General features: G+C 39.4%; 1 protein-coding gene across 1 annotated transcript in view; it reads left to right on the forward strand.

Moving 5' to 3' along the window:
* PRUNE2 (prune homolog 2 with BCH domain) overlaps positions 1-24,284 on the forward strand; it is a 143,372-nt gene that overhangs the window by 62,521 nt on the left and 56,567 nt on the right. The window contains exons 5-7 of the mRNA XM_026652403.1: positions 13,978-14,136; positions 15,777-22,422; positions 22,891-23,725. Coding sequence (XP_026508188.1) covers positions 13,978-14,136; positions 15,777-22,422; positions 22,891-23,725 — 7,640 coding nt within the window. The remainder of the gene's footprint in view (positions 1-13,977; positions 14,137-15,776; positions 22,423-22,890; positions 23,726-24,284) is intronic.

Below are 24,284 nucleotides of genomic sequence, written 5' to 3' on the forward strand. Positions count from 1 at the left end.
ACAGAAGTTGGTCCAGTAAAATATATAACCTCACCCACCTTGTCTCTTTTAATCATTTCTTATCTCTCTTGCAGTAACAATAGGAGTTAACCAATTATTTCTGCTTCTGCATTTCCACTCTAGCAAAATTCTTTGAGCATGTTAAGTTAATTTGTGTAGACTTTCAAAAAGCCTTTAACAACGTTTCTCACAGGAAGCTATGAAACTACTCATATTAGTGAACTTTCTGTACTGTAATTGTTTCAGGGATTGGGCTTTAGGACTCTGAAAAGGGTAATCAGTCAATGTTCTAGTCTAGGGTATATGTTGCCTACCCATAACAGAAGGATTCCTTCCTACCTCTGGAGGAAAATGCACAATTTATGTAAGTCTATTATGGTGGAGGATGAGTCACTTCTGAATTGTCAGGCGTGGGCCACTGCTGAAGGCAGGATGTTCCACTGGATGGATCAGTGGCCTGAACCAATATAACAGTTCTTATTTTCTTCTAACATATGGAAAGGCCATACTCCTATTACCAAACCCAAAGCATGGCCAAAATATGTTGGCTGCCCCAGACAGCTTTGAAAATGCTGGTTGATGTAACTGAGATTTGGTTGTTTACCCGTATTACTTTTTTTTCAGAATTTTGAAACTTTTCAGCTTATGCACTCCCAGAACCCTTTCTCGGCTTGTGCTACATGCATATAAAGCACAGACATTTTAAATTAGTTACAATGATTTGTTAAAAAAGACAAATGGAAATAGACAAACCAGAGTTTTAATCCGTACTCTGTGTGAACAAACAGGAAATGTATGTTTGATGTGGAGAATGTAATGCATCAGTGAAACTGTTCAGCCACACCTCCATTGAACACAATGTGATAATTCCATTGGTTATACTTGAATTCTTGGTTTACTTTCATTGTCTCATTTCCCCTATGCTTCTCTGAAAAATTATTCTGCCTTGCATAGGCAGGATGATTCTTGCTGAGCCACGTAACCATCACCAATCCACTTTATTCTTGCAACACAGCTCTGAATAGGAAGAGCAAGAATTTATCCTTACAATTAGTGTTCAGCAGAGACACCGGGGCATTGTGCTTTTTAATTGTTCTGTATCCAATTCAAATTCTACTTCAGGATATGGGATCTAAAGTTTAAATTCCTTAATTGGTTAAACTCAAGGTACAAGGTGCTCAGATTCTACAGTGAAGATTGTGCTATCGGAACTTATATAGAATAGAATAGAACAGAAGCAGCTTTCTCAGATACCACCTCTCTTTCTGTTCTTTGCTTTAGCACCTTCACTTGACCTTTTCCTGGAAGCTTAGAATGGCAGCTATAAAAAGAGGGGCGGAGAATTTAGGTCCTTTTTGGGGCAGACATATTACTTTTATTCATATACATGGTGCTTGGATATTAGTGGTGGGAACAGCAAAACTGCATATAGGTAGATTGGTACATACGCCAGATGAACATAAACCTCTCTCATGGTCTCCAAAAGAGCAAAGGATTTTGTATTAAGCAGATGCACCAGTGGTGAATACCAAAGAGGGCTAGAACAACAAATGCATTTATGCGCTTTAGATCTATTCCGATAAATATCTGTATTATTTCTCTATACTTTTTTTTTCAATTTCATGACCTTACCTGAAAACTTGTATAAAAATGGATTGTGTCTGTTTTCAGGAGGGGGCTTCCGGTAATTAGTCTGAATTTACAACAAATGGCACACAGACTGTTAGCTCTGCATGTGTGCTATAACATTGGTGTTTACCCTATTATATTGCAATTTAAGTATGTCGTAAAGTTTATCAGTGAGCACACAAAAAGAAACAGGAAAGCAGAAGTAGTGACCATGAAATACAAAGAGGGTCTAATGAGATAAAGCACGTCTCAACTTGTGGATCATTATGGTTAGAAATAATTGCTTTTATTGAGAAAATTATAATAGAGGCACAATTATATTCCTCACTTTTACTTTGTGATGGTTGGGTATTTTTAGCAAATGAGTTGTCAGCAGAAAGGCTTCATTAGACCCATCAGGATATCTGCCCATGAATAACGAATCCCAAACTGTACTGACAGTTTCCTTGAGCCAAAATGATGGAGCACCTCTGACAAAAGCCATATTGTGCTCTCCATGTGAGAAGTGTGGAGAACAAAAGAGACAGTTTGTTCTTAATATGGTCAGGTTAATATTGACACAGTTAGCTCAGAAGACTCAGAAGTGTGTGCAATGTACATTTATAGTGATCACTTGGGTAATTGACTGTTGGATGTCATAAATCAGAAGGTGTTACTAGAGAGGGAGAAATTACAATTCACTTTTGAGTATTGTTCAGAGGTTTCTTGTCAAGTAAAATTGTTCAGATTTGCAAACATGACCACTGTTAAATAGACAATATTCCTATAACTGCTGAAACATTACCTTGCACAGAGAAAAGATTGTTTAATGGTATTGGTAAAAATGAAACGTATGTAATCCACTTACTGTAAGTTAAAATAAAGACACCCAATTATTGAATTTGTCAAGCCTAGAAGTGCTTCAAAATTATTCAGATTTCTTAAACTCCAATTTACTTTGGGGAATACATTCTAAATTACATTGGGTAAATGACCTGGAAAAGAAAACAAAATATTCTTTTTTAAAGTTGACAGTTCTCTTTTGTTATTTATGTCATTTCATCATGTTATATTAATATGAGCCTTCTCATATATACATTATGTATACAACTTGATATGACTCTCAACTCACACTTTGAAGGAAATGGTTTGGAGTTTGTTGTAGGAATGCTAAGATATTGGCTTTTCTTGCAAAGAACTGATCACTACACCACATAGTTTGGGACACTTATTTAAAATTATACTGTATCTGTTCACAATAGTTTTGCCTTTGTTACAGGGGTAAATAAAGGACAGCATGAAAACTAATAAAACATATACATAGTGCTTTACAAGCTGCAGAGTGCTGTGCAAACAATTAATTTTTAAACAAAAGCTAAAATACTAAAGTAAAAATTTTTTACCAAAAAGTAATAGGTAATTGACCTTACCCATTGTTTCATTGTGCCCTCATTGTATTTCTTATTATGCTATTTCATTAACTCAATTAGCATATTTTTACAGTGTTTATAATGAATTTTGAATGTGGCAGTTAATCTTGTGATATCATTGGTAGTCTTCCATTTCTGCAGGAAATAATATATTCCCAGTTAACATTTGCAATAAATGCAGTATTCTACTGATGATTATTTACTCAGCTATAGAAAGTTTGTTCTTAAAGGTTCCATAGTTCCAATCTGCCATGAATTGTCTAAATTTTGTGATACTCTGCCATTTGGAAGAACCTGACTCTTATGATGATGAGTAGTAGAAAATCTTTTTTTTAAGAGGATATTTATCTTGCTCGTCACAAATGAAGCCTATATTTTATGTTAGCTGGAATAATTACAGAAATCTATCTCAGAGCACAACATGTTGTTTTAGCTACTTTATGGACACACTTCACTGAAGTGACTATTCAAAAGCACTTTATGAAACATATATCATTATTGATATACCAGCATTATACAGGAAACTTTAGAAACTTTTATGTACTAGCAAGCAGCCTTTCTTAAATATTTGAAATAATGTTAGCTACTGTCTGGTAATACTAATGTGAGCGATGTTGTCATTTTGTTGGCCATATGGTTTAAATCTTCCTGACAACACAGAGTGAATAAGGAGACATTGGTTTTATGTCTCCTCTGAAGAATGACACTATCAGCAGCACAGCATCCCAGAGACATCCTTGGGTAATATTCGAGGGAGCATGGCTGGGTTCCTCAGCTGGTATTTGAACTTGAAGCCCTCTGACTCAGAAATAAGAGAACTGCATCATGCTGAGCTACCATACAGAGTACTAGTGGTATTTGGCTGTTACATGACAAATTTTCTTCATGAGGCAGGAATCTCTTTGTCTTGCCTCAATCACCATGGAATCTATTGGAATGAGGGGTGCAGGTTTACTTTGCGAGGGATTCTTTATTTTGTGAGATGGGAGTGACACTGGTGGTTGGGGAAAGTATTCTGAGGAAATGAATGAGGTTATGACTGTTCACTATTGAATAGGTGTCCCTTCCCTTTGTCTCAGTGGGTTTTAAATCTCAGGAACTTGTTGTATCCATCAGTGTTCTCAGATTTCCGAATAGCAGCCGTAGCCAGAAATTCTTTTTCCTATTATCAGCTCAGCTGTCACAGAGATTGTGCCCTTTCCTCTCCGATGCAGACTTTGTCTGAGTTTTCTATGTCTTTATCATCTCCAGGCTAAACTACTGTAACCCACTACCCAACCCCCCCCGAAAGCTTCAACTAGTACAGACTGTGGCTGCTTACCACATCAGAGGGACAGTCAGAAGTGAGCATATTACTCCTCTTTACTCTACACTGGCTGCCAGTCCACCCTGGGTGTAATTCAAAATGTTAACTACAGAGCTGGCTGTTCCTCATTCCTCATATACTGCTGTGGTAGGGAGAGATGCTATGCTGCTATCTGAATTGAATCAGGATACCGCACTGGTGGTTTCAATATAAAAAGCCAACTGCATCTCCTTTGTCAAAGCCAACTTCTGAACAGCAAAACGTGATATGAAGGCTGACCTGGGAAAATACTTAGAGGTATATACTCTTAGGAAATATTCACTCAGTCCATGACACATCCCCAAATACCTTATTAGCTTTACTCTCTGGGTTGTATCCTCCATCTCTTCATGTTCACCATCACCAGATACTGAAGACTTGGAGGAAGATTCTCAACAGGGAGTTTGGCACTCTTGAAAATCCCACCTTGTATGTCTAAGCATGTTAGGTACTTAACTCCAGTTGACTTTCAGTGGGAGCTGAGCACCCAGCTCCTCTTTGTGCCTTTGAAAATCTTCCCCTTAGACTATGCAGTCACACACACACAAAAATCAAGGGTAAGCCCTAGATAACACAGCCACAACTCAGACATTTCCTCCTGATATCTTCTAGGAGATCATGGAGAATGGAATGAAAGGAAGGCGTGTAAAATGAGCCACTATTTCTATCTTGTCCCAAGATAAGAATCCCTGGCTGTCACAACTCCACCAAGCGGCACCTCTCGGCCACTCAGCAGATTGCTGTGAGGGGATCCAGTCATTGGATGCCATGTGTATTAAGCCTCCACAGTCTGAACAAAGTCCAGGCCCTCCTGCTGTCTTAGGGCCTCTGGGCACACTCTTGGGGTACAGATCTTCTATATGGCAGCCTCTCCTGGGAGCTGTGACCATATGGTTCCTTGCCCAGCCCTGAAAACCAGTGCTGACCACTCAGGTTCTCCCATTACTTAAACACACCCTCTCCTATAACTCCACTAGATGATGAGTGCCTCTTGGTTTACCTCTTAAAGAGAGCACTTGGTAGGTGTAACACACTTAACACACACAGGCACTTCTAAAACCCTATTGCTCTTTCTTTAATAGCACGAGAAATACACACAGCTACACAAAAATAATAAACCCAACACGTGTTTCCCTCCCTCTGTTTCCTCACCACTCTTCTAGAGCGTTCTTTGGGGTTGGGCAAGAGTAATGGGTAGTCATCCAGGGTCCTTCTGCTTTAGTGCACTGCTTGGATTCTGAAACATTGGGCCTTCTCCCACAAGCTTGCCTTCCCTGAGCTTAGTCAGACCATCCTCTTCCCCAAAATTCCTGTGTGTTTCCATGGGTCTTACTCCTGTGAGTCATTTTTACAAGGTAGTATCACCACCTTGGTATCTTTGTTCTGCCCTTGGTAAGGTTCCACACTCTGAGTTCCCAACTACATGTTGAAGGAGAATTGGTTACTCCCTAGGAGACAGTTACTCTTTTGTTCTCCCCAAGGAAGGCCTATTCAGGCCCTGATAGTCTTTAACTATGAGCTATTGTCTCTGGTCTGGGAGGTATATACCTTAAAGGCTAACCAGCAAAGGTGGATCCTCAGAGACAGAGAGGCCTTCCATGATACAGCAATTTTATAGTATGAACCAGAACACATAAATGGTACAGTCAGACTTCCCAAAATTGCCAGACTGGCTACAACAGGGGCAGGCAAACTTTTTGGCCCAAGGGCCACATCTAGGTATGGAAATTGTATGGCGGGCCATGAATGCTCACAAAATTGGGGGTTGGTGTGCGGGAGGAGGTGAGGACTCCGGCTGGGACTGTGGGCCAGAAATGAGGAGTTCATGGTGTGGGAGGGGACTCAGGGCTGGGGCAGGGGGTTGGGGTGCAGGTGTGCGTGTCTGAGGGCTCCGGCCAGGGGTGCAGGCTCTGGGGTGCAGGAGGGTGGGACCGAGGGGTTCAGAGGGCAGGAGGGGGATGAGGGATGGGGCAGGGGGTTGGGGTACTGGAGGGGGTCAGAGGTGCAGGCTCTGGGTGGCGCTTACCTCAAGCAGCTCCTGGAAGCAGCAGCATGTCCCCTCTCTGGCTCCTACGTGGAGGCACGGCCAGGCGGCTCTGCACGCTACCCTGTCCACAGGCTCCGCCCCTGCAGCTCAATGTTGCCAGCCAATGGGAGCTGCGGGGGCGGCGCTTGGGGTTGGGGCAGCGTGCGGAGCCCCCCTGGCTGCCCCTACATATAGGAGCCAGAGGGGGGACATGCTGCTGCTTCCGGGAGCCACACAGAGCCACGGCACATGTGGAGCAGGGCAAACAGACTGATCCCCGGCAGGAGCTCGAGGGTCAGATTAAAATGTAGTAGTTGGCCCACCCCGGGCTACACCCATATCATACAACATATGAAAGTTGAAGAAATATAAGTTTATTATAGTACAGAACCCTAACGGAACCAGATACAAAAAAGCTCTGGGGGCAGTGTAATTAGCTAGATCCATTTAGTAAAACACCTTTGAAGTTGCAAAAATGAGTATTTTCATTTCCATTTTTGCTGCTCCCCTGCAGTAACAATTTCACAACTTTTAGTCTTCCTCTCAGATGGAATTAATGTCTTTTGTGATTGACAATCTTAGTTTCAGACCGTGTTGGAATGGTAGAATTCAGAATAGGAGCGTACTGAGGCAAAAAATAATTTATATGCACTTTAAGACCTCCTTTACACTGCCAGGTAGGTGCTAAGAGGATCTAATGTAAATGAGAATCAGGCCCTAAATAATAAATCCCACAAGTTCCGTGGATGCCTGATGAAAATAAATAGAAAACCAATTTGTGGCAAAAATGGAGAAACATCTTTGTTTACCAGTTATAGAGTGAATGACAAAAAGTGAATAAATAACATGTATAATTTATGCATTTTATGTTCTCATAAATCATTTGCCTGTCAACATTTCCATAATTTATTAATACTGAATCTTTTAAACATAATAATGGAAATCGGCTAGCATAAATCATAAAGGTTTCAGTTAGAATATTTGTGTTTATATTAGGGCCGTGTGAGCAGTTTGCATGGAATGCAGAACCCATTTGAAATCAAGAGGGGATTGGGGTTCACTTCTATTAGGGTACGTCTATACTTACTCCGGGTTCGGCGGTAAGCAATCAATCTTCTGGGATCAATTTATCGCGTCTTGTCTAGACGCGATAAATCGATCCCGGAAGTGCTCGCCGTCGACACCGGTACTCCTGCTCCGCGAGAGGAGTACGCGGAGTCGACGGGGGAGCCTGCCTGCCGCGTCTGGACCCGTGGTAAGTACCTTGTAATTCGAACTAAGATACTTCGACTTCAGCTACGTTATTCATGTAGCTGAAGTTGCGTATCTTAGTTCGAACTGGGGGGTTAGTGTGGACCAGCCCTTAGAAATGTGCCATGGTTCCCAAACCTAGGCTCAGTCTATTCACACAGCCTTACCCCAGTCCTCCCATAGATGCTCCTGACCTTGGAAGCTTGTGTTCAATCTGGCACCCTTTGGCCAATTCTGTCCTCAGTCTCACTGATATATATCCGTTTGTTTATTTTAAATCAGTTCCACTGGTATCTACAAACAATTTGACAATGGGTAGGTTGCGTTTAGATCACAGTCTATTGTTGTGCTTAGATCACAGCCTATCATGCTGGCCAATATTGTCTCATTGTATCCTTGTACTCTCCTATCTGCTTGTCTGTATTCACCTGTTGTCTCTTGTTTTATACTTAGATTGTAAACTCTTTGGGACTGAGGCTGTTTTTTGATCTGTGTTTGTACAGTGCCTAGCACACCAGGGTCCTGGTGCATGAATAGGGCTCCTAGTCATACGGTAATACAAATAAATAATAATAAGTTGCATCAGGGCCAAAACTTATCCCAGGAATCAAGGAGCTGAATCCAGGTGTCTGGTTGCACTCCACTCCCCACAACCTTTTCTGTGCTGAGGGAAAAAAAGTATGACTAGACTATTATTTTCTGAATCAAGATATCCAACTTCTGTATTTTGTATTTTAAAACTTATTTAGTGCCATTTAAAATAATTAAAGTTGCCATATTGATATTCCTAAATCGTGCCTGGAAAGACAGAATCCCAGTCAGCTGATACAATCCTCTCTTTATCTGCACAAGAGGCCCACAAATGGTGGGCACACTGACCTCCTGGTGTTGCTCATCCCTGAACCGGAGAGAAAAAATGTCTAGGGATAGTATCTTTATAGTTCATCCTCATACTTCTTTCAATCCTTGGCACCTCTGGTGACACTGTCAACAAGAAATGCTCGACTCCAGACTTCAGAGCATGAATCTAACATATAGCACCTGGCCAATTTTGGTCAGAGCGTCTGTAATGACATGTATAATATTGACCATTCACTGTTTGTAGTAATGTGGTTCAGTCTAAAGCCTGTTGACAATTCTGCTGTCTACTCTTGCTGCTCCAATGGAGATAGGAATTCTGACAATCAAATCCATCTTCGTTTAGCTTCTTGTTAAACTGGATCATTTATTCTCGAAAGAATGTTTAATAACTCCTTTACAACTGCTGTGAGAAAAATCCAATATAAAAACTAAAAAGGAGTGTTAGTATGAGGTCCAGGATTGAAACATAATTTAGTGCCCTAATTATCTAATGTTACTTTGTATGGCCAACAAACAGGCTGCAGGCCAGATTCTGGCCCATGTTAAGTCCCCTTTATGCTGCTCCAGTAGCGTAAAGGCGGGGGTGGGGGGAGGAGGTACTATAAACTGAAAAGTCCCTGCTGTGGGAGAATCCTTAGATGATTTTGAGTCTGCATAGCCAGCTCTTTGTCAGCACCTTCCAGCTGCCCCTTGGCATAGGATGCATGACTGCAGTCATAGACTGTATACAATCCTCTAGGAGATTTTTATGAACCCATGTGACTTACGTGGTCTTGAGGCTGCTCTAAGTTATGCTAGAGACTGCAGTGGCCCCTGGCTGCCCCCAGGAGCAAAAAGGTGACAGATGGCCATGCTCCCCCCGTAGGTGCATGCTGGGCTTTTTCAGCACATGTGCCAAGTTGGCCCTCAGAAAGGATAATAGATGTGCAATGTGTTTATTTTGGAAATTCAGACCATTTCACCACAGTCTCTCACGGCTTTTTGCCATTGTGCACTATTTGTGATGTAAGTCTATTGGAACCTGATATGGATGCCCAACAATAGGATGCTTTTTTTGGGTGTAGCAATCCCAGTGACACTCATTGTTCTGACACTCAGTGTTCATTGTGTAGCAATCCTAACACTCATTGAATCTCATTGTTACATACCACACAACTAGCAAGATGGACATGCATCTTTAATGTAGAAAAACAATATTTTTACTTTGTAAACAGTTGACAAAAAGAGTTTTTTGTTTTAATTTTAACTTAAGGGAAGATGAAACACATTTTTGGACATGTTTGGGCAGATTAATAAATAGTATTTGTATACATGTAACCAAAACAGCAATTTATCAGGTAGAAGTCAGGTGGGGGTTGGGGAATTGGGAGTGGGAATAAAATGCCAACCTGTATATACAGTTGTGCTGTACTGATGATGAACTACTGTTTATTCAGGGACAGCATAGCTTAGCAGCAACAGAAGAACCATCACAGCATATGACATTGTGCTTAGCTAGAAGACAACAATAAATTATCTCAAATACAAATAGCACAAGCATAAGGGAAGAATACAAATGTTTTCTCAGACTTTGCTCATTATTTCACTGGGTGGCTGTCAGAACTGAGAACTAAAGAAAGACAGATCATAAGTACTGCATGTGTATCTGTTACCAACACTTGAAAGAGATACACCTGGTTTATGTTGGAAAATCTAAGGCCTGGTCTACACTACAGAGTTAGGTTGACATAAGGCAACTAAATCCATTCAAATACTCTGGTTAGGACACTCACCGCTGACACAAGGAGAGTAGTGTGGACATGCAAAAGCGATTTAATTACTGCAGTGGCATTACGGCACCATAAATTAGGTCAACATAATTTTGTACTGTAATTTTGTATATTTAGACCTGCTTTAAAGCCCATTTACAGTGTCAACGTGGTTTAGAGGGGCCTTAAGTAAATGAGAATCTAGCCCAATAGTATTTGGTGCAATTTTCTTCTTCTTAATTATGTGTATTTGTTATTCAGTGAATTATGATAGTCATAATTTGTGTACAAATTTTGAAACTACATTGTGTCATATCTATTTCTTATAGAACCTGTTAACATATCTCTATTGCTGGAGATTACAACCTGTCACTATTTTGGAAAGAATTGCATGACTTCAAAGAGCATTGGTTTAGGCACTGAATGAGGCAGGAATTCTGTGAATAAAATAGTATGTGATAATATAATTAAAGCCTCTATCGTAATGCATATGTAGAAGGGACATTAGGGGGTTAGTTAAACAGAAGTTAAAAGGTACAGTGACTAAAGTGAAATCCCTGCAAGCTGCATGGGTGCTTTTTCAAGACACCATAATAGAGGCCCAACTTCAATGTACACCCCAAATTAAGAAACACAGTAAAAGAACTAAAAAAGAGCCACCGTGGCTTAACCACCATGTAAAAGAAGCAGTGAGAGATAAAAAGACTTCCTTTAAAAAGTGGAAGTCATATTCTAGTGAGGCAAATAGAAAGGAGCATGAACACTGCCAAATTAAGTGCAAGAATGTAATAAGAAAAGCCAAAGAGGAGTTTGAAGAACGGCTAGCCAAAAACTCCAAAGGTAATAACAAAATGTTTTTTAAGTACATCACAAGCAGGAAGCCTGCTAAACAACCAGTGGGGCCCTTTGATGATCGAGATACGAAAGGAGCGCTTAAAGACGATAAAGTCATTGCGGAGAAACTAAATGGATTCTTTGCTTCAGTCTTCACGGCTGAGGATGTTAGGGAGATTCCCAAACCTGAGCTGGCTTTTGTAGGTGACAAATCTGAGGAACTGTCACGGATTGAAGTGTCACGAGAGGAGGTTTTGGAATTAATTGATAAACTTAACATTAACAAGTCACCGGGACCAGATGGCATTCACCCAAGAGTTCTGAAAGAACTCAAATGTGAAGTTGCGGAACTGTTAACTAAGGTTTGTAACCTGTCCTTTAAATCAGCTTCTGTATCCAATGACTGGAAGTTAGCTAATGTAATGCCAATATTTAAAAAGGGCTCTAGAGGTGATCCCGGCAATTACAGACCGGTAAGTCTAACGTCTGTACCAGGCAAATTAGTCGAAACAATAGTTAAGAATAAAATTGTCCGACACATAGAAAAACAAACTGTTGAACAATAGTCAACATGGTTTCTGTAAAGGGAAATCGTGTCTTACTAATCTATTAGAATTCTTTGAAGGGGTCAACAAACATGTGGACAAGGGGGATCCAGTGGACATAGTGTACTTAGATTTCCAGAAAGCCTTTGACAAGGTCCCTCACCAAAGGCTCTTATGTAAATTAAGCTGCCATGGGATAAAAGGGAAGGTACTTTCATGGATTGAGAACTGGTTAAAAGACAGGGAACAAAGGGTAGGAATTAATGGTAAATTCTCAGAATGGAGAGGGGTAACTAGTTGTGTTCCCCAAGGGTCAGTCCTCGGACCGATCCTATTCAACTTATTCATAAATGTTCTGGAGAAAGGGGTAAACAGTGAGGTGGCAAAGTTTGCAGATGATACTAAACTGCTAAAGATAGTTAAGACCAAAGCAGACTGTGAAGAACTTCAAAAAGATCTCACAAAACTAAGTGATTGGGCAACAAAATGGCAAATGAAATTTAATGTGGATAAATGTAAAGTAATGCACATTGGAAAAAATAACCCCAACTATACATACAATATGATGGGGGCTAATTTAGCTACAACAAGTCAGGAAAAAGATCTTGGAGTCATCGTGGATAGTTCTCTGAAAATGTCCACGCAGTGTGCAGAGGCGGTCAAAAAAGCAAACAGGATGTTAGGAATCATTAAAAAGGGGATAGAGAATAAGACTGAGAATATATTATTGCCCTTATATAAATCGATGGTACGCCCTCATCTCGAATACTGCATACAGATGTGGTCTCCTCATCTAAAAAAAGATATACTGGCACTAGAAAAGGTTCAGAAAAGGGCAACTAAAATGATTAAGGGTTTGGAACGGGTCCCATATGAGGAGAGATTAAAGAGGCTAGGACTCTTCAGCTTGGAAAAGAGGAGACTAAGGGGGGATATGATAGAGGTATATAAAATCATGAGTGATGTGGAGAAAGTGGATAAGGAAAAGTTATTTACTTATTCCCATAATACAAGAACTAGGGGTCATCAAATGAAATTAATAGACAGCAGGTTTAAAACAAATAAAAGGAAGTTCTTCTTCACGCAGCGCACAGTCAACTTGTGGAACTCCTTACCTGAGGAGGTTGTGAAGGCTAGGACTATAACAGAGTTTAAAAGAGAACTGGATAAATTCATGGTGGTTAAGTCCATTGATGGCTATTAGACAGGACGGGTAAGGAATGGTGTCCCTAGCCTCTGTCTGTCAGAGGGTGGAGATGGATGGCAGGAGAGAGATCACTTGATCATTACCTGTTAGGTTCACTCCCTCTGGGGCACCTGGCATTGGCCACTGTCGGTAGACAGGATACTGGGCTAGATGGACCTTTGGTCTGACCCGGTACGGCCTTTCTTATGTTCTTATGACAAATTTAAAGTTGCACAGGCAACTTGAATGTGGCTTTTCCTAATTTTTCAGTGTTTGACTATGCAACCTTAATAACATTCTGTTAGCATAGTTATTTTAAATGTAACATTATGACAAAAATCTATAAATCCTTTATATCTAAATTTTTCGGAAACATTTGTTTCCATTCTGGACATTGCAGCAGCCTATTGCTCATAAGCAGCCCTACAATAACAAATCAGATTAATAGGTAAGGTAAGGCAAGGGTAATTGCAAACTTCTAAGAGGGTAGATATATTGCAAATGGTGAATAAAAATTATGAAAAGTAATGTGTCTTTTAATTATGCTGTGAGGATGGTTCTTGAAATCACAACAGTTATTTGACTTTATTAAGGCTGGTGATAGTTGTTATAACGATTAGGATATGTTTCTGCTCTCAGTTATACCCATGCTACCACACTGACTTGTACTTTAACATGGTTGATGGCTTGCCCAAACATTCAACTCTAAAGAGCAACGGAAACAAATAGAGTTGCCCGGAGGATGACAATTCCATTTTATGAAAACTTTCAAGGTTTCAGAATTTGTTTTCATTCCAATGCAGAACAAAACCAAAAACTCTCAAATATTTTCACAAAAAAGGACTTGTGCATGTGTGCACAGGTACCCTGGTGGTTAAAGCACTGATGTGGGAGACCCAGAGTCAAGTCTCTGTTATTCTTGATTTTGAGTGCTGTAGGATGAAAAATTCAGTTCTAAATCAGAAAGAACAGAGAATGTCCCACATCCCAGGTCAGTTCCCTAACCATCTAGCTATAGAGTGTCTGTCTCTCACCCCAGAACCTTCTTAACAAAAGTTTTGTGGAAACCAATATATCTTTGATGATGAGTTCTAGGAATAAGCTATCAAATCCTTTAATATATAATTTCTTGTCATATTCCAGGATTGCATATTTCATAGGAATATCACTGGTGACCTGAAAGCATTTATAGATAAATACGGTTTTGATGTTCTTGTGATTTTGGCCAACTATTTATCAGAGGACGAGCAGACTAAGCGACAGATAGTGGTGTACTCAGAAAACTTAGAGCTATGCAATCAAGTAAGTACTATAAAGAAAGAAAGAAACATTGTCCTTCCTGAACTGAGTGTGCTTGAAAATAGTTGTTGTATAATTAAATGGGTTAAACACTGAATAACCATTTAACATGTGATGGTGTGGGTGCTACAACATTTTATTGTCATGGATATGGAATGACTGCATTATTTATGTATGAGAGGGATAGCCGTGTTAGTCTGGATCTGTAAAAAGCGACAAAGAGTCTTGTGACACCTTATAGACTAACAGACGTATTGGAGCATAAGCTTTTGGTTAGTCTATAAGGTGCCATAGGACTCTTTGTCACTTTTTGCATTATTTATGTTTTGCATTATTATGTTTCAATATTGCTGAAGCTATGTTGGGCCCAGCATATGAGAGAGTTAAAGTGGGTGATGCAGTATCTTTTATTAGACCATCTTCTGTTTATGGAAGAATGGAGAAAGATGCTTTTAAGCTTCACAGAGCTCTTCCCCAGATTTGAGCTTGTTCTTTCTTCCAGCAAAAGTTGGTCAAATAAAATATATTACCGCATCCACTTTATCTCTTGCATTATTTATGTATTGCATAACAAAACACTACTGTATTTGTCAGTGTTTCAGAGCAGTCATACAGCAAGATCCAGTGGTCAAAAGAAAGAGAAAGGGGATATACAGATGACTTTTCATTAAAAAATGTTCAGAACATTTTTGTGTTGATTTAACTTGATTGTGTGTTTCATTTTGGCCTATGCATAGCAATCTGATCACTGGGTTGTGAACACATATACAATATAAATGAGAGAAAAACCAAAGGGACTGTTTTCATGTTTAGATTTGGATTAGATGTAAGATAAAGTTCGGATTCTGATTTGAGTTTAGGTTTTAACAGCAACAAAAATTTTGGTCGAAAATGGAGGAAGTGCTTCTGAGCTCCACTCTGAGCCCATCTTGTAAGATTTTCTTCATCTTAGGTGAAAATCTCACAAGGTAATTTTGGCCACATCCAATCCAGAAATGGAAGAAACAAATTTCTAGTTTTGGTTCCAACCTGTAAACCAGACTACTGGAATTGGTTGAGATCCAGGAATTTAAATCAGACTCCTGCTACCTATTCAAAATGTGAAAGGGTTCTGATTCAAGGTTTTGATTTGATGTTATGAATAGTATAAATATTTCACTGGATCTTTGAGCACCATATAGTTGTTACTATTAAATGAAAATGATTTTTAGTATTCTAGACTTGTTTTTAAATGATTTTAAGTGCAGTGCACACTGAGGTGCTAATCCTGCAACTGGATCTGCATGGGCAGAGCCTTGTACCAGGGTGGAGCCCACTTGACTTTGACGAGACTTTGTACCATCCCAGGAGCTCACAGACATGGATCTGATTGCAGGACAGTGGCCTAAATAAGTACTTCCCCCATTGGGAATAGAATACAAACAAAAATCTGAGTTTATTTGTTAATTAAATAATAAATGTTATGCAATGATCTTCTTGAGTTTAAGGGGATTAGTGTGTTCAAAGTTCATTAAAAAGATAGGTAAAGCAAGATAGCTGAGAAATCAACCAACAAGAATAGGTGGGCAATAAAATAATACTATTAGTGTACATTTGTAACTATCCTTACAATGACTTTTTGAAACCACTGTATTTTCCAACAGATTTGCTGTGAATTAGAAGAATGTCAGAATCCTTGCCTGGAGCTGGATCCTTTAGAATGTGGATGTGACCAATTCCTCGTTTATCACCAAGACAATACTTTGGTGACTGGTGATCAAATTTTTCTAATAATTAAAGAAGTTATTAACAGGAGACAGCCAGAAATGGTACCAAACAGCAGAACTTCTTCTACTGAAGCTGTTGCTGGGAGTGCTCCGCTTTCACAGGGATCTTCTGGTATCATGGAGCTATATGGTTCTGACATAGAACCACAGCCCAGTTCTGTCAACTTTATAGAAAATCCTCAAGATCTCAATGGCTCTATCCAAGCCCATGTTGATGTTAATATAGACCTTGTGAGTCCAGACAGTGGATTGGCTACCATTAGAAGCAGCCGGTCTTCCAAGGAGAGCTCAGTTTTTCTCAGTGATGATAGCCCAGTTGCAGAAGGTGCTCATCACAGTCTCCTTCCAGGTTTTGATTCCTATAGTCCCATTCCTGAAGGGGCAATACCAGAAGAACAACAACCTCAATCTAGAAACAACAGTGATAACTTTGATCTTTTTAGTTTTGATCTAGCACCTATGGTTACAATTCGATCTGAATCTTCTTCTCATTCTGTTGATTATTCCCCAGCAGATGACTTCTTCCTGAATAGTGATTCATCAGAAGGACAACCACCTATTGTGCAGAAAGAACTTGATGAGACAAATCTATCAGAAAATGACATGGCTAATTATTCAACCGATTTACTAATGACTACAAATGAAGAAGACAATTTAGTAGAATTTGATGATGAATTTAGGCAAGAAAATCCTGGAGATTTGTCTGAAAAAACTTCAAGTTTGACAGATTTAGTGGAAGATGATTCTTCTTCGCCTGGGGTGTTGAAAAATGTTGAAACAAGAATTCCACCAACTCCTATGAACAGTCTTGTAGAAAGCTCACCATTAGATAATGGACCACCTTTGTTTTTTCCACAAGATGTAATTACAAAAATTAATGAAATAGATAGTGCAAGCTATTCTCAGTCACGTGCTAGGTACGGAAGCTGGTGGGATGGTTTTGAATTAGATTCTAAAAATGCTGATGTGTGGAGTTCAAGTGAACAGGAATCTGTATTTCAAAGCCCTGATTCATGGAAAGATCGTAAAGCAAGCCCATTACTTCGGGAGCACTTTGATAGAAGAGCCTCAGATTCTGTATTCCTGCAAAAACAACCAAGGCAGATGGAATATTCAAGAACAGGTCTGTGGGAGAATCAGTTTAACCCTGTCCTAGATAAACATAGCTTAGAGCTACAGAAGAAAACCACTGAACACTCACATGGGCAAAATGCATCTTTAGAGGAGACAAAACAACAAATGGAAGCATTTACTGATTTGTGGAAGTCCAGTCAACTGACCCCAGTGATATCAGCTCCATGGTGTAACAGTGTAGGTGAAAGTGGACAACTCGATGCAAAATCTTATGATGTTTGGACAGAATTTGATCAAGAAGATGGCACTAAGCCCTCAGAAAATGTATGGAGTATGCCAAAACTGGACACTGATCAAACTTCCGTGAGGAATCTTGAAGCCTGGGCCATGTCCAAAACTAGTCTTTCATATTCTTCAGACATCACTGCAGAAAATGAGTCTGAAAACCCAAACAATGAAGTATCTTCAGAAGCCTGGAACAAAGGGAGAGCTTATCCAGTGGAAGAATACAGCACATTTGAAAATACAAAGTCCAGTATTGATAATGTGCAGAACAATTCAAATCTAGCCATAGAAAATCAAAATGTATTAGGTGACACTAAATGTAGACCAAAACAATTTGAAAATATGGATGTCTGGGATCTGTATGAAAAAGACAGAGAGAAAGACGTACTAGAAACTCTGGTTCCATGGGAAGATTCTGTCTTGTCATATAGATACTCAGACTTTAGTTCATCAAATGCAGGTGACGATTTAGTTGTTTCTCCACCAGATACCAATTATTCAACATCTGATTCATACATATCACCTACATTTATAGGGGACGAAAGGGAAAATGAGGACAAGCATTTTGACAAAGAAACAATTTTTGATGAAGTGATTAACTCAAATTCAGATGAACCTAAAATATTGGAGGAAACAGATAAGGAATCATTACCACAACCATCCACTAGAAGCATGCCTTTTCTAAGCTCAGGAAACACAGAAATGTGGAATGTGTCTCTTAATAATGTCAGTCAGTTAAAAGCAGAAAACTCTGAAATTACTGCTCTTCCAAACACTTGTACAGTTTCACTGAATTCAGAACAAATAGCTACTAAGTATTTTTCAGCTGATGAGAATATCAGTGAAAGTTATTCTAGTTCTGAGGACACTGGAGTCATGCAGGTTTATAATCAAACAGTCAACCACTTATCTCAGCCACATGGTGGATTGAATACCAGACCAACTGCAGCTGAAAAAAATGTAGAAATACGGAACAGGGTCATCCTTGGGGATACACAGTTATCTGCAAGAACTTCAGAGATGGGTAATGGTTTGGACTTGAAAGCAAGTGACTTAGAAAATGAGGTTTCAGTTAATGGGCAAGTACAAGGAAGCATTAATAAAGATTCAGAGGTGAGAACTCAGCTTTCAGAGCCACAGTTGAATCTGTGGAGTGTACACCTTCAGCAGAATCATCAGGCAGGATGGGAGAATAATGGTATCTCTGGTACTTCTCAACAAGGAATAGATGAATATAAAAGAATGGATGAGATGAGTGGACAGCTAACCATTAGCAATGTTTGGAACACAACCATGCAAGATAACAGAGTGTCACCATCAGTGTTATCTAAACTATCATGTATAACAGATTCAGAAGAAAGTACATCAACATCTGAAATTCCTAACTCACCAGAAAAAATAAGGAACAGTGACATTTACAAGGCTTTAGAAACAGAGAAATCAGAAATAAATATGCCCTTTTCTTGTTCGTCTAACCCTGCCAATCAGCAACAGAGGAAAGGACCTTTGCAGAACAATGCAGAATCTTCTGCAACAAGTCCTGAGGAAGAAAGACATTCTGGGCATTTAGATTTCTGTCAACCACAAAATTACAGCCATAGTAATATATCACAGTCACTTCCTACAAATACTGATAAGGAAAGTACTGCTACAGAGAGTGCAACAAGTCCCGAGATGAAAAGTGCCTCTAAAAGTTATAACAGAGGCGAGGATAGCCAAGAAAATCATTCTCCTACAGTGCCTGAAAATCTAGATATCTGGAATGAGTCTGTGAAGAGTAGCTCTCAATCAGTTGCATCAAGTCCTTTGATAAATGAAGCATCGGAGGTGTTAAGAGACGCTCAAGAGAGTTTATCTGAGGAAGTTCCTAGCAATTTAGACATCTGCAGTTTTGAATTAGGTTTTTCTGAACATAGTCCAGAGATAAGTGATGCTCATGAAACACCTTTCATGAGTGAGACTCTGCAGATTAAAATTCAAGTGAATCCCTCTTCTGAATCTGCTGAAGTGCCTGACATTACAAATATGTCTATTATGGATAATTCATTATCACATGAAATGGATTCTGGGGGAAGTGATGCTTCTGAAGGTTTAGAATCTGGGAATAAACTTCCAGATGAGGAATATGTTGACATCACATCTCATCATGATTTTCCCCAAATTCTAGGTGTTTGGAATTCACACACATGTGAAGATACACAGTCTCCTGGAAGAAGTCCTGAGACAAGTGAGGTTCTTGAAATGACAAACACCATGAGTAGCCTTCCAGGAGATACACAAATCAAAAGTGATTGTGAAGAGGATAATGTATGTAGTGGTTCAACAAATGATTATACACAGTCCAGTGCCACAAGTCCTGATATAAGTGATGCCTCTGCAAATGTGCATGTTTGGGGAAGCATGCCAGCTACCTATCACAGAGAAAGTGAAGACATTTGGAATATCACCAATGATAAATTAGAAAAAGCTCCTGAAAAAGGGGGCTTTGAGAATAAAAGTCAGGAAGAATCTGAAGAGAGCAATGATCACAGAGTTCCTAAAAATTTAGATCTTTGGAATGCACACGTAAATGATGATACAGTATCTTCTATATCAAGTCCTGAAGCAAATGAGGATTCTGAAAATTCAGAGGCACCTCAGGCAGTGATAGAGATAGATTCCAAGTATCAAGCAAATGAGCATAAAGTTTCTGAAACTAAAGAACATGATTATGCACAATCCAATGCAGTGAGTTCTGAAGACAGTTTAGATGCTGAAACTGAACTGGATAAAGAGGTTCAGATGGCCATCTTAAATAAAAACTCTGAAAATGTAAAACCTTGGAATATATCAATGGAACAGGATATTATACACTTAAACACAACTAACAATGATACATGTGAAGCTTTTGAATATTTAGACGGTTGGGAAACAAGTCAGGGAGAATTTCAAGTGAATACTTTCCATGAAAATCCAGACCATCCACATGTTTGGAATTCATGTACAATGGATTACTATATTGCCCCAACTTCTGCAGCAGGACATAACAAAGAATATTCTTCAAAGAATTCAGATACATGGAATATATCATTGCAAGCTGATTCTGAAATAAATCAAAGGTCCACCATTGAAACATTTGGATTTCCGGATGACAATTCAGAATGGTGGAATTCACAACCGCATAAAGACAAGCCAACAGAAGGGCAATATTCTAATTCAGATGATGGTTTAGAAATTGATCAATTAGCAAATATTAAGCTTGATGCCTGGGGAGCACCAGTACAAAGTGAAGGACTAAAAGATGCATATCCTGCTTATCCAGGTAGCCACGCAAATCAGTCTCCCCCTCTGTACTTTAATGAAGAGAAATATGAAAGTATAGTGCATTCCGGGAATATTCACGAGAGTCAAATTGATCCAGATATTGTACAGCTTAAACTGTCTGATCCACTGGCACTGGGTAAGAAAGAAAGGGATTTAAAAGAGCAACCTTTTGTCACAATTGATGGAGATCAAGATACTTCTAAAAATCCTTTTTCAGAAAAGTGGCAACCAGATATGCCAAACACATTTGTCCAGGAAAACCTAATACTTGATCTTTCAAGAGATAATGTGGATGTAATACTGAACACTTCAAATAAAGATCTATTTGTTCAAGAACAATGGAATACCAGTGGAACTTTAGAAGTCTGCAGCTCCCCCAAAAATGCTTTCATTGCAAATGACTCATCCCAAAAACTGATAGAAAAGTCAAGCCTGAGATGGAATGAATTAGCTGAAGTTCCCCAAATTACATGTTCCCCATATACTTTACAGGACAAGACTCCGGAAAGTAATCAGCTATTCTCAGTAGATCCTGATTTGTGGACTGATACTGAACAGCTTTTTATTTTGAAAGCTGATGGTGAAAATCCTGATATATTAAGTCACTGTGACCAAGACAGCAGTTCACAGGCCTCAAACAGGCCTGATGTTTGCCATGAATATGTAGCTAAGCATGCATCTTCACAATCTACTCATGCGTTGGCTGAGGCTGGAGGAGAAGTTAGTCAGTTGGTTCTCACAATGTCAAATATAAGCAAAGAAGCAGACTTTGATTTTAAACAGCAATTAGTAACTCACAAAGTAGAGACATCTCCTGATAGAAATAGTCCAGAAAATGATGATGGAACACAGATTGATCAGCTAATATCTCCGAAAGCTTTTGAAGCTTCTGAGTTCAGAAAGGAAAATATCTTGAAAAAATCTGATTTAGAAAAGAAACCAGTTGTTGAACTAATGGATTCAGTAGGCTCCTCTGCTGAAGATTTGGGAATGGCTTCCTTAAATCTTAAAGATACTTGCTATGAAAATAATAATCTTGCAGCTTCAGTCAATGTAGTTCGCTCCCAGAGACATGTAGTTGCCACTGCTTTCTTTCCCCTTGATAATTCAGAAGAAAGCATAAAAGATCTGAGTGTCTCAGCTGAAACTGGCCAAATTCCTGCTATTGACCATACAGCAGTGACTACTGATAAAGTAGAAATATCAGACATGTGTGTTGATGGGAATGAGACTGGTCTAGAAAATAGCTCCAATACCTCAATCACTAACATCCAGTCATTAGGTGAAGTGAGCAAACTGACAATATTAGAGAATAAACACAAAGTAGCAGTAGAAAGGGATGCAACTGGCGGACAAACACTCTTCTTAAAAACCTCATTGGATGATAATGATAGAGATGCTGCAGTTAGTCAGCATGCTGACAATGTAGTAAAAGCACCTGAAAATTTGCTTGATAGTCATAATCCTTGGTTTAAAGAATCACCTAATGAACAGTCACCAGGGGTGTACTCTTCTCCATCTGATGTATCATTTAATACAGAAGCCACTGGCAGCAGAGAGAGAGGAAAGGAGATTTCATTAAAGCAGCAGTTTTCTGGCAATGTTTCGGTGGAAATGCCATTATCTCCACTTACTCCTCAAAAAGATAAAATGGGCTTTTTAGAGACCAAAGACAGCATTATCAAAGATCAGTCATTTGACACATTTGCAGAGTGCCACCAGGAAGACCATGCATTGGGATCTTTACCAGTAGAGTCTGAAGTGATGCCTGAATCCTCTGATACCTTGAAAGGATTAGAACATGAAGCAAAAACAAGTAATACTGATTCACCAGCAGGTGGAGACACAGGATCACCCAATGGTAAGAAATTATGCACTGTCTAATAAAATAAGTTAATGGCACAAAGTAGTAAATGTCTGAGAAAGAGTATTGCTACTGAACAGTAAGATTCAGTATAGTTACTGAATGGTGAGACTTTAACTGAATGGCATTTGGAATACATGTGTCTTCCTGAAACTCTGGACCTTGGAAAGACCTGTATTCTCTTCATTGTAGCTAGATCAAAAACTGAAACTTTAAAGGAGGGAGAGTCATTTACCACATATTTGTATAATGCCTACCATAAAGGACCCCAGCCTCACTGGCCTCTAGGCACTACCACAAAATAAATAATAATAATAATAATAATAAATATAAAATTCAAGAATAAATTAACACAGAACATAGGCTATCAAAAGCAAATAAAAATGAGTTTACTTTACAGGACTCACTTGAAAAACAATAATTGCTAACTGCTAAAACTAAAATTTTGTTTGTTTTTCATTTTAGAAGCTGCCAGTGATTCCCTTTATACTGAGGGAAATGGAAGAAATTCCACTGAGAGCCCTGAACTGACAAGTACAGAGAGTAAGGAAGATATGAGGACATGGGTGAACAAAGATCAGACTGCACTAGAGATGGATTACATCCTTGTTACTGCTGAAGAAAATGGATCTGTGAAGAAGGATATCCTTGAAACAAAGGAAAGTGATTTTGTATTTCAAGAAGCTAATGTGGCTGAACAAACAGAGTCTCATGAAGCCTTTTCAGCAGGCTCCTCGGATATGTTTCAGTCAATCTCCATAATAAATGAAAGTAAAGAGCAATCTTTTTTGAGTAGTGAATGGGGTTCTTTACATTTAGCAGAGAAAAGTCCTTCTGTTTTGCCTCAAAGACTGGGTGATGAAAAGAGATCCCCTGAAAGCCCTGTGCAAGACCACGGTTGGACAGTGCTGGGCAAAAATGAAACCAGTGATATATCGCCTGAAGAAATTTCAAGCAGGACAGAAACAATGGACTCAGGGTCTGGACATTCTGTCAAAGAACTGGAAACAGTTTTAGACCAGGAGTTGATCCATGACAAACAGTCTGGAGTTCAGCTAAAAAAAACCCCTCACAAATCATTTGAACAAGAGGAATATTCTCCCTTAGACAGTCTGATGAGGGAGGACAAGAATTCAAGCATCATAAGGACAGATGCTCTTTTATTGCAGGTTGTTGGTGGTCATGGTATATGGGAAGTGCATTCACAGCAGCATCCTGGAGATGGCATGGTAACTGAACAAGAAATGGAGGAGGAAACAGAATTTCTCAACAGTGAAAGAGAACTAAATCGAGTATCAGGGTAAGGAAACGCCCACACACTCTCTTTATGAGAATCTTCTAGGAAACTATGGTCAGTGTTATTTAAATAGATGGGGGTCATACAAAGGTGACAACATTCAAAAATAAAGTATTAGTTGTATTTATAGGATTTCTCTCTCTCCTTTTGTAACAAACAGAGCCTAGGTTAGTGATACCCCAAAGTGGGTCCATTTAAAATTGTTTCATAATTTTGAAGGAGATTATAGGAACCCCAGGGATTACCTTTCCCTCACAGGAATAATTCCAATCCCAGTCTATGGGCTTTTCTACACCACGCAGCTTTTCGCAACAAGGCTGTGTACCTTGTCATTAAAAGTCAGCGTGTGTAAACGCTCTTTGTCGGTACTTTGTCGGCACTTTTGCCGACAAAAAACTTCCAGCTTCGCGAGCAGTGTTAGCTTTGTCGGCAGCACAAAGCCGCATTCACACTGCCACTTGCATCAACAAAACTTTTGTCTTTCGCGGGGGAGGGGGGCTTTTTTAAGTACCAGTGAAAGACAAAAGTTTTGTCGACAACTTCGCAGTGTAGACATACCCTA

This window comes from Terrapene carolina, unplaced genomic scaffold, assembly GCF_002925995.2.
Source record: "Terrapene carolina triunguis isolate 2854851 unplaced genomic scaffold, T_m_triunguis-2.0 Scaffold113, whole genome shotgun sequence".
Lineage (NCBI taxonomy): Eukaryota > Metazoa > Chordata > Testudines > Emydidae > Terrapene > Terrapene triunguis.